Here is a 14,725-nt window from a genome sequence, read left to right on the forward strand (position 1 = left end):
TGGTGCGATGAGCTGAGATCCATCTTTGGGAAATCAGGTCCTTTCCCTCTTTCCCTCTTTCCCTCTTTCCCTCTTTCCCTCTTTCCCTCTTTCCCTCTTTCCCTCTTTCCCTCTTTCCCTCTTTCCCTCTTTCCCTCTTTCCCTCTTTCCCTCTTTCCCTCTTTCCCTCTTTCCCTCTTTCCCTCTTTCCCTCTTTCCCTCTTTCCCTCTTTCCCTCTTTCCCTCTTTCCCTCTTTCCCTCTTTCCCTCTTTCCCTCTTTCCCTCTTTCCCTCTTTCCCTCTTTCCCTCTTTCCCTCTTTCCCTCTTTCCCTCTTTCCCTGTCACCTAATTGAAAAACTAAAGCTGGCTCTGAATAGTTTATGCTATTTAATGTAACATATGGGAAATGGCAGGTATGGAACAAAAATGAGAAAAATGGTTGTAAACTGTTCTGTGCCGTAGCAGATAGCCCTGCTTCTGCAGCTGGAGTACCTCAAGCTGGATGTTACGACTGCTTATTGTCTTCCTATTTATTCTTACTCCTGATGCTCTTAAATTAATGGTAGAAACATAGACTGAATGTTAATGGTAGTTGAGGCTAGGGTTCATGATGTGTCGTTAAGTAAAAGCTGGCTATCTCCCAGAAACTCTCCCGGGAGCTATTTGACTGGTGCATATTAGTGAAAAGGACAGCTGGATTGAGAAGTCTGTTCTAACAGGGATGCCATTAACAACTTAGTTGGTCAAAAGTTGATTTTCACCTTTTTTAAAAAAAAGAAAAAAAAAAGAGAGAGAGATGTAGAGATGTATCACATGGCAAAGCTAGTGTTCGTCAAAGTCTAATGAATGATTTCAGAGGCTGCAGTGCAGCCCGGGATGCACTTAAACACTACAGTCCGTATCGTGGCTGTCTGTGGATCAGGTTAGGACCAACAACGGATATTGGATAGCTGAAGGTGACATATGTTTCAGCAGCGGGTGATTTTATCTTCCTGGCTTTTTTTTATTCGGACACTTTTGTTTTTTTGTGTGTGAATTTTAAACTTTAGCCAAAGCAACGAGTGAAAATCATTTTAGTAGCAGGTTTCTTTTGAAACCAAGAGTACGTTCACTCCACCAGTGCCTCTGGATAGGCTTTATTGATATCAGCCCTCCCTCCCTTTATTCCCTTTCTATATTGCTCTGTGCTCTCTGTGGGTGTTTTATTAACCAGCATCCTGCAAAAATTCAATAAAAATATACAATTTTTTCCTTACTTTCTTCTTCCTTTTCTTTTTTTTTCTTTTTCTTTTTTTTTATTTTTTTCATGCTGGCTCTCAGAGACAGAGCTCTGGGGAAGGCTCCTTTGGTTAGTTATGAGGAACAGATGGGAATCAAGAAAAGGTACTCTCTGTTCCCATACCCACCTAAATTGGAGGTAATTAAGTTACAGTGAGGCATCATTTACGTTAGCAGTTTCTTTGGTGAGATCAAGGCTATTAAGGGTACATGTGAGAAGTAGTAGGATTTCAAGTGTGCGGTGCTTTGAGAAATAATTGGAACTGTGTCTTTCCTAAATGCATTTACAGGCAGCCTGGCACTGAGGTCTGCAGCAGGACAGCTGAGGCTTGCACAGTTACTGTGCTTTTCTTTTTTTTCTTTTTTTTTTTCTTTTTTTTTTTTTCTTTTTTTTCTTTTTAAATCTCTGCAGCTCTTCTCAAGTTTTGAGCAATCCTTGCAGATGCTCTGATGAGACAGGTGAACTTCTCCCTTTATAAAGCAGGGGAATGAAATGGAGCGTGTTGCTCCTGGTGGTAGCAAGGAGCCAGAGAAGCAAGATGGGAATTTGAGACTTCCTGACTTAAATGTCACGGCTTATTACTGTCACTGTCGTTCAGCATTCATCTCTGGAGCTGCTGGGCTGGCTCAGCAGCACAGGAGCCTTGATGCTTCAGCCTGGTCTAAGTCAAACTCTCAAGCTAGCCAAGATCTCTGGTTTGAAGAAAAAAATGCTGCCATAAAGTGGTTCCTTAGCCCACTGTGGCTGTTCTTCTAGGTTTCCTCTCATCTCGCTCCTCCCGCAGCCTGAGGTCTCCCTGCCACAGCTTTGGCACGCAGCTGCTGCCCGCTTCAGCTGGGACTGGGTCCTGTGGGGACCATTACCACAGCATGGCCACTGCCTGCTCAGTCCCTCGCCTCTCCTGGCCTTGGCAAGGGATGCCATAATTAGCAGCACACCAAATTTACATCCTCTTCCCTCCTCTTCTTTCCACAACGTCTTCTTGAAGCCCCCCGGGCCTCTCTGCATCAAACAGTTCTTGGGTGGGAAAGTTTCCTGCCCAGTTTCTTCCTCTTGTTTCCTCTGTTTTATTTTCTGAGAGCTTTTTTCATGCTGTGCTTTCTTCTTGGAGTAGCCCAGATGGGACTGTGATTTACATCGGCATTATATGTGCTCAGGCTCATTCTTCATCTGTTTAATTCCATGAAACACCAGGCTCATTTCTCCTTTTATCTTCGCGATCTGGAAGAATTGGCGGCGTTTCTCTCCTGTCCCATGGGATGGCTGATTGTGTTTCTGATGTAGAGGACGTGCTGGGGGATTTCCAGCTGAGGGAGATGCCTTCGGAGAAGCGAGGTTGTTACAGGAGGGGACAGGTCAGCCCGGGAGGGGCTGTTCTCAAGGGTGAGGTGCCACATGTTGGGTCACTGCGGCCTTGCCTTTCGTGGCTCGCTTATGGGTTTTCGAGCTGTTTGCTGCCCTGCCTGTGGAAGAATGAAGGCCTTCTTCCTTCCTCACTGCAGCATTGGGCAGTACAGCGATATAAGTGCTTCTGCTGCCCACATCCATCATTATCCAGCTGTTGTCTGTGAAGGGAAATGAGGATGGTGAGAGCAGGGCTGCCCCGCTGGGGAGGTGGCCACAGATGGGCCCTGTCCCAGGCACCCCCTGCTGCCATCCTGCCTTCCACCCAGCGACAGCAGGTGCTGTCATCAGCTACCGCATCGATTGACAGTACATCTTCATCCAGTAATTTCCATTAGGATTTATACTTTTTTAAATTATATTTAAGCAAAAAATCTATTTTTATGTCTGTCCCTAGCCTTCACAGAGTTTTACTCAACTGGTATAGGAAGAGAAGAAAGTTAATTTACAACGTCTTCATATAAATTAATCTTCTGTTTTCTCCTTATAACGTAAGTTATCACCTCGTTTATTATATGCAGCTCAGGGTGAGCAGTTCTAAAAAGGCCACAGACAGTTATGAAATGAATGGTGTGAGATGTCAGATACATTTATTAAAAATGAAAATTATGAAAAACAGAGGATGTAGATGTATATTGTCTCAGTCACTTGCCACCAGCACGCACCTTGTATACCACAATTTATCCTCCCACTCAGTGAGTTCTGCATATTAATCTCATTGATATTGCTATGCTGTGTTCAACATAATGTAAACATTTTTGAAATATTGGAGTTAAAAAAAAACTCAGCAGCTCATTAGCTGTGTATGGCAAGAGTATGTTGTGTCACATCCCTGAAGAAACCCCGAAATATTTTGCCAGCGCGGCTAAAGCTAGTCCCATTTTCACTTTTGTGTGGTGGTACGTTATTCAGGTCACGGATGCAAACCTTGAAATGTTTATGGAAAAAGCTTGTTTTAGTAATTGCACTTACTCCAATTTGTTGTGAACTTCCTGCAACATTTGTCTTAAGGTGCTGAGGTTTCCTATGCTGTGTATTTATCATGCATTTGTGCCGATGGCAGGTTGATAGGTACAGCGGGAGCTTCATGCAAGATTCATGTCAGCTTCGTACTTTTTTGAGGAACAAAATTAGGATCCAGAAAGTATTTGTATGGATGTATGGGGACGCACACCAAAAGAAAGCATTTGTGACCGTGCAATACAGATGTTCACATACCTTCTGAAGAATACAAAGCTTTTGAAAACATACGTTAGAACTGTTTGCAAAAGATAATTAATAGAAGGCTTAATTAAAGAATCCAGCAAGAAATGTGATATCAGTAGAAACTTAGAAGATGGTGCACCTCACTCTTTTTGGGTTTAAAAGCTGCAGATGTTGTAGGACAATTTATTTTTAGGAGCGTGGTTTAAAGTCGTTCTTTTTCTTTTCATCAGCCACGTTTTGGCAGTGAGATGCTATCACTGACGAGATCAGCTCTGCTTTTAAGGCCCCATGGCTGGACGTTTCTGTAGGTGTGGTGGCACTGGTGCAGAAAGGAGAAGCGGGGCTGGTGCTTCTGATGTTGCTGCTAGCAATTGCTCAAAGGTTATCTAAATCCAAACCCTTTTTGTTCTCTCTTCCTGTATTTGTGTATGTTCCAACAACTGCCGGTTAAGATATCCCTTATCAGAAACTGTTCTTGGGAAAAATTTCTTTCAGCGTCTTTCAGCTCTCCAAAAACCTGTCTGGGGCTGTTTATGACTCTGACATGTCTTAGGCACTTTTTTCTGCACCGAGTTTGCAGACTGGATGATGCTTATATCTGTTTGGGTCTCAGCGAGCTCTTCAGGACCTTGCTCTTGGTATTCAGTCTCATTTTTCAAGCAGTAATTGGAATTTTCTGCAAGCATGAGTGTCTCATGTTAAACAGAGTGATGACAGAGAATAATAAAATGAAAAGCCCTTTTCCCTCAGGGTAGGAAATCCTGGAATCTTTGTTCAAAACAGCACCGTGAACTCTTAACTACGGGCTCTCTTTCTCCATCTCTTTGAATTTAGTATGCCATCGTTTTGGAGCAAGACAGTATAATTTCAGCAACTTTTCCCCTAATATAATGATTCAACAACTTGATTACATTCTCTGCAATGGGAAGGCCCCTGAAAGATGCCACTGATTTTTATCAGGGCTTTCGGGGATTTTTATACCTTTACCCCTGCTGCCGCATGGTAAATTACTCAGCAAGAGATCAGTCAGTCATTCGAATCATTCTTTCCTGCCTTGTATCTAAATGCAGTCTTTAGCCTTCATCCTGCAGAGTTCACTTCATTTCGTCTTCCTAGGAGGAAGCTGGAGGTTAGAGAGCGAAGGGAGGCTGACGGTTCAGCTGGGCTGGAGCTGCAGCACACACCTTGCCTGCTGTCCTCACTCATGTGGCATAAGCACCTTCCCCAGATGCCTTCCAGGACTTGCTTTTAAACAGCAAAAATGATGAAGTCTAGGTTAATGGCATCAAGTACCAGGTTTGATCTTTTTGTCCCAGATAACAGAGAGAAGGCCTAGGCTTGAAACTTCTGAAGAATCTTGGAATACTTCCAGTTCCGCAGTGAATTTCCTTGATGTTTGATTATTTTAAACCATTTTTTCCTGTTTGAAAATTCAGCCTGCAAGTGAAGCTCACTGCTTTGTAGTTGAACAAGGGCACCACTTCCTTGCTCTTTCTCAATGTTATAAAGGAGATGTTTTTGTTTACTGGTGTTTCTTTTCAGTGTTTCTTGAGATTTGTCTCACAAGTGAGCAGCTCAAGACAGAGACTCAGAGGAGCTGATTCTGAGGTTCACATCTTCAGCATTACTCAAGTAAATGCTGAGTCGGCTGGGCAGGTCATACCTACCCATCTGTACAAAGAAAAGCATTCCTGTTTATCCAGAATCTTGCTGAGAATCCTTCCCATAAAACTTGCAGAGAAGATGCTGGAGGCAACCTGCTTGGGGTGGCATCGCTAACACAACTGAATACCACTGCCATCCGAGGAGTTACCAAGCCACTGCTTAGCGTGTCTTTAGCTTTATTTTGGGTGAGATTCCAAACATAATTCCCAAATCCCACATCCTTCTGGCCCAGCAAGAAGAGAGCCCTGCCACTTTGTGTGAAATGTGGGCATCCTGCCTCTGATAGAGATTCTGTCCTCTTAGCAGGGTAGCTTCCTTCTGTCAGCATTAGAAAACAGCGTGCAAGGGAGCAGCAAGAGCCATTTGCATGTGGAGGGAGGACAAAGCAGGGCTGGAAGGGGTGATGGATGTAAGCCTTTCTGCAGCGCCTGTTTCCTTACAGTTCTGTGAATATCTGCCTTGCAGATAATCGTGGATTAATGATCTTGTGCATTAAGATGATGGGATAGGATGTCCTTGTGAAGTGGCCAAGCTAATTTGTTTTAATTGCAGAAGTGTGAGTGGTTTTGAGTTGCCTTTGCAATCATGACTGCCATTTTCATTCAGAAATAAAAAGTCTAGAGGCATCAAATACATTTAGATTTGTCTGAGGTAATGTTGTTTAAAAAATGTTAAAGGATAAAGCACACGCAAGTCACAAACACATAAAAAAAAATTAAAAAACCTAAACTTCCTCTTTGCATGATAGACTAGGATTTTAATGTCAAATTTTTGTGCAAATGTTAAAACCATGTTAAATTAAGAAAAACAAATGTTTTTCTGCTTCTTTCCCATCTTGTAAATGAATGATCATAATCAGATTGTTCATAAATTGCTGATGTCTGTTAAACTACATCTGGATGTTGTGTAAAAGCACGTGGTATACATCAGTCTGTATCAGAGGAGCTGATCCATTAATTGGGAAATGATTTAAAATCAAGAAAATTGCAGTGGTTTTGATAAAAGATATTTTAACAAAAGGTTTGTGGAAGAAAAATAGATTTGTTTTTTAAGTTTTTATGCAAGCTTTAATTAGATTTAGTGGAAATGTTTTTTCATTAATGAAGACTTCTCATTGTTTAAGTTGTACATAACTAGAAGGAGAAAGGTAATTTTGGATTCTATTTAAAGAGCAGTTTGTGTATTAAAAAATAATAATAATAAAGATTCTGCAGTCATTGACTGAAAGATTTTGCATGAGAAAAGATTGCAGACTCTTTGGAAGCATCAAGTAAGTTCAAACGAGGATGGATGAGATTGTCTTTGGTGTTATGTGCTGCTGCAAATCCTGGTGTGAGAAGCAGGCGGTCTTGCTGAGGATGGACCCCAGATGCACTTTCACCCCTCAGAAGAAGAGGCCTCTTGTCCCTGGTTTCAGCAGAGGTAGGGTCAGGTCCCAGAGACCTGGCTGCAGCCCAAAATGAGCTTGTGGAGCTGCCAGCCCCAGGAGATGAGCGAACTCCACAGTAGCAGGGCAGGATCTTGGTGGGGCTGGAGTTACTGGGGCCGTAGAGGGTGACCACCTCCCTGCAGCATTCCCAGCACGTCCCTTTTCGGTGCCGCGCTTGCATCGAGTGCTCCAGTTCCAGGACAGGCTGTCAGGTGCTCACCTTCGCTTGCGGGTCATCTCAACATCGTGGTGGAAACATGTTCGTTATTGGCACAGGTGAGGTCTCTTAGCTTGTTTGGGTTTTGAAAACTGAATTATTTGTCAATCCTTAAAAGGTCAATTCAAATTCATTCCAAATTTTATTTGATGAAAGCCGTAATGCTCGCCGTTGGAAAAATGAAATACAAACAGCCATAAGTTATCTGTCTCAGATGGGTAAATGTTACACGCAGAACGAAGGGATTTTTTTGCTAGGCTTAAGTGAAACAGAGTCTTTATTTAGTGTCATGTTTTTATTTAAAAGCATTTATTTAAAGTTCTAAAAAACAAAGAATTCAATAAAGCAAGACAGGTGCAACTGCAAATGATTAATGATATAATTCTCGGTACTTTATAAAGTGTCTAACACTGAAGAGATTTATACAGTGCAGAATGGCAATTGTGCTTTGATGGAAGGAATAGGTAATCAATACCTGCAAGCTTAGAAAAAGTGTTCTATTTCCTCCTCTAATGATATAGGGTTTTTTGCAAGGCAAGGATGTCTGGAGCATGAGACACTTGGAAGAAGAATTAATTTGAAATCTGTAGTGGAAGATCAGTTTCAATTAAAACTGCACTTGAATGTCCATGGAAAAAAGCAGGCAGTTAGACTTAAACCTTCTGATGGCTACCAGGGAATAAATGAATCCCCCTGCACTGGTCTTGATTACATTTTGTTGAGCTTGTTTTTCCTGGGTTGGAGAGAGAGTTGATTTACTTTGGTCTCAAACTCAGAAATGAAAATTTGCTTCTTTCCTGCCTCCCCCCAGCCGTGCCGTATCACACTAATTGTTAAAGCTGGGATGGCCCCAGCCCCACACGGCTGGGATGGCGGTGTTGAGGTTGTGGCCTCTATTTCTGTCTAGAATTGCTGCCATAATGGTGTAGGTCATATTGCATGTAACACTTTGCATATCAAAAAGTTCCGAAAGAAATTAATGAAAAGCTCAGCCGTTTATAAAATCCTGTGCTGATTTTAACTAGCAGGTCTCGAACCTTTAAATCAGAGCTTAGCCTTCTGGCTGTAATTTGGGATGTCAGGGCTTGGAGTCACAGCACCAGCACTGAATTGGGGTTTTGAATTGCTGAGAGAGTTTCACTGCATTAGATTTTCCTGTAGCTAATTCAGCATATGGAAACACTTTCTGTATGAACACGAAGACTGTCACATGAAGATAGGAGCTAGTATTAGGCTTTTTTTTTTTTTTTTTTTTTTTTTTTTTTTGATAAATTATAGATTTAGAACCAGGTGAAGCTACTGTATTTTTAAAAAGAGATGTATTACTATATTAAACTAATACAAACAAAAAAAAAAAAAAAAAAAAAAAAAAAAGCTTGTTTAAGTGACACAAAGACCTAAAAGCCTTTAGAATTCTGGGCAGTGAAAGACTGTTTCAGCAGGAGTCAGCCCAGGTACCTAAGTTGCTTGAGGTTTTAACTCAATGAGATGTTTTGCTTGCTTGTTTACCCTATGGCTTATTTTATTCACTTCAACAAGACAGTTTTCACTGCAAATTGGTTGAGAGCTGGCTACACTTAAAAATAACAATAATAAAAAGAATCATCATAAAAAAGCCTTTGTGACAAGATGCATGGAGGTAACCCTGCAATGCCTGTTAAAATAAATCAGCTTATTCAAAAATAAGATCTTCCCATTGGTTAAGAGGTCACCAAAATACTAAAAAAAATAAATAAAAAATTGAGTGCACAGCTTTTGAAAGCACAGCTGAAACCATTGCGATAGCCTCTGTGAGCAGAGTGCTTTTGAAAAGCTCACCCTATGCTTATAACAAAGCCAAAAAATGAGAGCTGGCAGGTTTGATGATTGTGTGCAGGACTAAACATTCTAAAGCAAATTCCTAAATTTCATGGAGTAAATGCAAGGTTATATGGTAGGTAAATCTGAATTGCCCGCTAATTCACTGCAAAACAATTAATAAGAGCATCCCGATTCAGGGAAAAAAAATAATCTACAAGTGGAACAAGTTTAGGTTTCCCAGTGTAGGGCTTTTTAATAATTTTGTTCTCCTTAGTTGTGGTACATTGGGAAATTAACTAAAAGTGGCTTTTGCTGACAATACAAGTTGAACAATGAGATAAACAAAACTGATTTTTTAACCTGGGCAGGTGATGTAAATGACTTTTAAAGGATGGTGCAATTTTGCTTAATTGCAGATGAAAATAAAACACTTTGATGTTGTTTTAGTTACCATAGAGCATTTGCATGTGATGGGGAATGCACAAAATCTTGCTGATGATTAAGTGTCCTGCATCAGCCCAAGGGAAGATGGGAAAAATGCATTTTGCAACTAGACACGTTAAAACCCAGGGGCCAAAGAAACTGGCCTTCCTAACTGCTGTGTTTGGATGGCACTAATTGAATTTACATATGTTTCTCAGATGCAAGGGTAATAAATGCATATGGGCGCATCATTTGCTGCTGTATGCCTCAGAGCAGACATGCTGACTGTGTAGTTCAGAGGTACTGAACAGGTGTGACATCAGAGGTCTCCGGAGACTGGAGTTTGGCTCCGGGTTGTAACTTGTTTTTGGTAGAAGAGCTTGGGCAAATTGCTTCCCTCAGCTCATCCCTTTCCCTGTCTTTACATGAGGATAAGGGTGCTGATCCCTGCTGTAAAGCACCTCAAGAACTGTGAGTGAAAATTGCTTTGCAAGAACTCTGTGCTGTTACTTCAGGAGCGTGGACAACTATTTGCACTCACAGGAACATAATCTCTTAGTCTCTGTTAATGCAATTTAAGAGTTGGAGAGGGAGGTTTGTAAGAAAAATTTGAAACTCACTGGAGATCCTCCTCTGTGTGCTGTTGAGGCCCCTGGTGTTGTATTGCTTCTAGAGGTGGTGTGTGGTGGGGACAGCAAGGGCTTTGTCTGAAACCTTTTGTTTCAACGTATTATTTTTATTGACTGTTCTTACTGGAGAGCCTTGCAGAATGGGCAGGGTGGGTTTGGGCTGTGGCAGCTTGAGCGGTGGTTTGTGATACCACCTCTCGCAGCTCCACCACCACACCGTAACAGAGCATGACCTTCTTTACTGCTAATACTTGACATGTTTTGAGAGAGTAGCTTGCATTAGGTGAGAGCAGACTGTGCTAATAAGCAAAACAGAAAACTCACGTAAGAACAACAAAAGAAAGTTAGAGTATTTTCCTGATTAACTATTGTTGACTTTATTTCCTCCATCAAGAGTTCGTGTTTTATACTTTATTGCTTTCTTCAAGTTTATTAATATCCCCTTTGGTTTAATTCTTTATTTTCATCTTTTCTGGTTTCAAAACCACCCAAATAAATGAGATCATTAATAAAGATCATATTATCTAAGCAAAGTATTGCACAAATGCAAGTTAATGCATATACATTAGCTGATACATTATGTATCTCATGTAAAAAGGTAAATATATACTAATATATTATAGCTGAAGCTTTAGGAAAGTTCCTGTAAAACCATGCTAATTCATAACATATGCATGAAGAGCTTGGGAATTGCAGATAGTTTTATAGAATAGTAATTAAAAAAAAAAAAAAAGGCCATTGTTGTTTACTGCTAGAGGCAAAGTTTGAGTACGGCATGAAGCTAATGGGTTTCGATCTCTTCATAAGTTTACTAGTCTTAACCTTTTTCAAATGCGGGAAGTGTAACAGCAGTGGTGTTACCTGGGGAGCTTAAGTGCTTCATCCTCTTTCTTAAGCGTTATCCAGAACTGCTGAGCCACTGGAATATTAATTTCCATTGCTATTCTTTAACAGGTACTTATGGTCCCGAGCACTGGGTTACTTCTAGTGAGAAGTGTGGAGGGTCTCACCAGTCTCCCATAGACATCATAGACCATCAGGCTCATGTCGGAGACGAGTACCAAGAACTGCAGCTTGATGGTTTTGACAATGAATCTTCTAACAAGACTTGGATGAAAAACACAGGGAAAACGGGTATGTTTTTTTTCTGTTTGTCTCCATAGCGTGCCTGCAGTCAATTAAAAATTCAAGCCATGTTTCACTCTCCTCCTTTTTCATTGTTCTGTTGTTTGGGGTTTGCTTTTTTTTTTTTTTTTTTTTTTTTAATATAATTTTCCAGCAGCAGCCTCCTATCTCTGCCTTTGCATTCTGTGCAAAGCTAGTTCTGCAGATTTTAAGGTTTGTTTTTTATTTTTTTTTTTAGGCTCTCAATATAAATTCTCTCGGTAGTCAGTTGTTCCTCAGAATAAAAGGCTGTATAGGAGTTTCAAGGTGTAACCTTGAATTATCAGCTTTGGGGAGGCAGTAACATCTAATCCAAAACAATGCTGAGATGCAAGGCTCAGACTTTTGTAGGAAAGGAGAAGTCTTAGAAATCGGGATGTTTTAGAGAAGAAAGAGCAATAACTGCTCGAAGTAGTGGGAGCTTATTAATGTGTTTCTGATATGATTATAGCACTGTGTTCTTCACTGAACTGAATCCTCTTCTGCTCTGTCTGCTCTGGCTTTCAGAGAAAAGAACAGTCAGAGTACTGCTTATTTTTACCAAAACAGTTCACCAAAAGGTCAAGGTTGATTTATATGCAAAGCTGCATGCATTTGATTACTCTTTAATTCTAAAAACGTAAAAAGCAGAAATTATAAGGCCACCCTCTTCATTTGACAAGGTCAAATATTTTTAGGGAATTGGATTAAACCGCTAATTAATTCAATTTTATTTATTGGAAGTATATTTTTATCTTTATTAACATTCGACATGCGTGTCTATAGTGCTTTAGGTAACAGGTTCCTAGTCAGAAGGTCTGCTAGCAAATCCCAGGGCATGTACCTGCTCCTGGAGTGTGCAACACAGTTGTGCACAGAGCCTGACCTCGGATACGCCCATGGCTTCCAGGGGACTTTGGGTGCGAGCCACAACCTGGAGTCCACAAGATGCCTTAGATCCTGTTCCAGCGATTCAGGGATGTAGTGGGAGTTGGGAGTTATTGCTCCTCAGATGAGATAGAGTGACAGGCTGCGATCCTGTTTTCTTTTACTACAAAGCAAATCTAGTTAATGTAAACCACCATCAAGCATAGCTTGGGTTTTTGATGCATTACTGAGTTTTTTTTTCAGCTTCACTAAGAAATGCTCCTGTTTGCTTTGAAATTCTGAGTTTGTTGCCCTTTGTAACAAAATGAGGTTTGGGGAAGGCTGAATGCTATGGAAATTTGGTGCTTAATTAATCTATTCATGTTATGCACCCTGCCCTTTTGGTCACAAAGGAGTGTTTGTAGTAACCAGCAATAAATATAATTAGAAATACCAAGAAAAAAGGATGGTGCTCTTCTTCTAAGAAAGATGCTAATGCTATACTGAATATATAATAGGAACATATTGCTGCACATATAATAGGAAACCATGTTGAACCGAAACGTGCCAGCGAATTTTCCAGTCTCCACGCAGTTGGCAGTGAAAGCTGTATCTTTGGTCTCCTCTGCTGGGTGATTTTAGCACTGCTGCTCTACTTGATTCCTTCACCCATTGGGGTATGGATTTTTGCTGACAAGTTACTGCTTCTCAGGGCAACAGTTACTGTCATTTTTCTTGGGTAACTTACGATCTCTTACTGGTAACACGAAGACTCTCTTTGCCTTGCTGTCATCTGTGATTTCTTCTACTAAGCGCTTAACTCCTCCCTTATTTTATCAAGTTCCATTCCCTTTCTTGGTTTTCTGACCTTTCGAAGAAACTTGTCTGGGATTAATTTTTTAAGTGGTAAGTGGCAGAGCAGCAAACCAAGTAGGATGTTTTGGCTTATGGGTAGAAAGTAGAGGCAGGTTGTGCCATAAATTGTGATGCATTTTGGCAGTGAAGTCTTGGAGCAGATGGCCACGTGAGACCTTCATATTGCAGACTGACAGAGATAGTAAACTAAATAACTGTTTAAGCAATAGTGATGGATGTAGAGGGCATTTCTCAGCAATTAATGACTGGTTAAAAGACACCAGGGTCCAAGGGAAAGCCAAAGGCCCTTAACCTTGATGCTCATTAACTGGCAGGAAATGTGTTGCTTGGGTTATTGTTATTGCTATTGGACTAGTAATCTTTATATATATATTTTTTAGGATGGAACAATTACTTACTTTTATGCTCTGAAATGTTAAAAGGCAAAGAGGTTATTGCTCTTTAGATCTGTTGTATTCTTTCTTTTCCCCCCATGTCAGGTAAAGGACAGACAATGTACAAAAAACAGAGCTTCATTCAGAACATGAAAATGGATTCATTATGCCTCTGCCTTAACTAGAAATGCTTTTGTGCATGATTACACTGGCAAAGGCACTAATGTGGGTTTGATTTGATCACTGAAGTAGCTGGTTCCCAAGTGGTAAAGATCACTTGGAGAGTATAAGCACATTTCACAGTTATTTTTGCTTGTGCCACCTTATAATTAAGTGCTAGCTGGTGTCAGCCAGGCCTGAGGCTGACAGGGATTCCACAGGCCCAACCTGCCCTGAGGCCGCAGAGTGCCTGTGGGAGCAGGTCCCTTGCCAGCATTACACAGACACTGCTGTTTTACCCCTCCTTAGATCACTTCAAACTCTTACAAACACTGTCCACTTAGAGAAAACTACCAAAACTTCTGCCAGAGGTGTGTTTCTGTACAGTACTCTGCAGGTGTGGCATGTATCTCTGCCCAGCTGCCCTGCTTAGGAAGGGGGAAGAGCTGATTTGTATCTGGGATGGGTTTTTCCCTCAGGAAGGTGACAGACACACAGCTCCAGGCCTGATCCTACAAATGGCATCACACAATTGTGATCCTGGTAGTTGTGCACCACCTCCTTGGGTTTTGAAATCTAAATTATATAGTATTTTAAGCTGAGTAGGTGTGGGGGATTGATTCTTTGGCATGCACTCTGAGTAAATTGCTGGATAAACACGGTGGCTCCCGAAGCCCTCCAACATGGTGTTTGCTTGTTCCAGCCCTGAAAACCAGAAGTTGTGTGGAGGGGAGGGGATGGAAACCCCCAGATCATTGGAAATAAGGACATGCTGCTAAAATGGGAAGGTGATGGGAACATGTGTTGTACAGCTCAGCAGCGTTAAGAAATACTGTAAAATGAACAATTAGATGAACATTTCAGATTGTACATCCTCCTAATTATCCTTTTAATTATTCATCTAAAACAAGTAAAATGACCCCTGACAGAGCCATAAATGATTTAGGAACTATCAAATATTTATTAGATGCAACTGAATCCCCACAGAGATTTTTAACAGATGCACACAAATCTGCTTTCGTGTATTCCTCATCTCCTAGAATTTTGTCTATGGAATTTCTAACCACTTGGGTGAGATTTTTGGTATCTAAAACGCTGAGCTCACTGAGAATTTTTTAAGGGAAGAAGAGAGCAGTGGTGCTTCTAGCCACTTGTATTTCAATAAGGATACATTGGTATCCTGGCTGACACAGACAGTGACCTACAGCCAGTCCCACACCACCGGTCTTCCTACACAAAAACTTTTGTGCGGAGAAACCAGAAATCATGGAAGA

General features: G+C 41.1%; 1 protein-coding gene across 1 annotated transcript in view; it reads left to right on the forward strand.

The window, feature by feature from the left end:
• PTPRG (protein tyrosine phosphatase receptor type G) overlaps positions 1 to 14,725 on the forward strand; it is a 397,438-nt gene that overhangs the window by 202,507 nt on the left and 180,206 nt on the right. The window contains exon 3 of the mRNA XM_032193863.1: positions 10,987 to 11,166. Within this exon, the coding sequence (XP_032049754.1) occupies positions 10,987 to 11,166 (180 nt within the window). The remainder of the gene's footprint in view (positions 1 to 10,986; positions 11,167 to 14,725) is intronic.

Source organism: Aythya fuligula, chromosome 10 (assembly GCF_009819795.1).
Source record: "Aythya fuligula isolate bAytFul2 chromosome 10, bAytFul2.pri, whole genome shotgun sequence".
NCBI lineage: Eukaryota > Metazoa > Chordata > Aves > Anseriformes > Anatidae > Aythya > Aythya fuligula.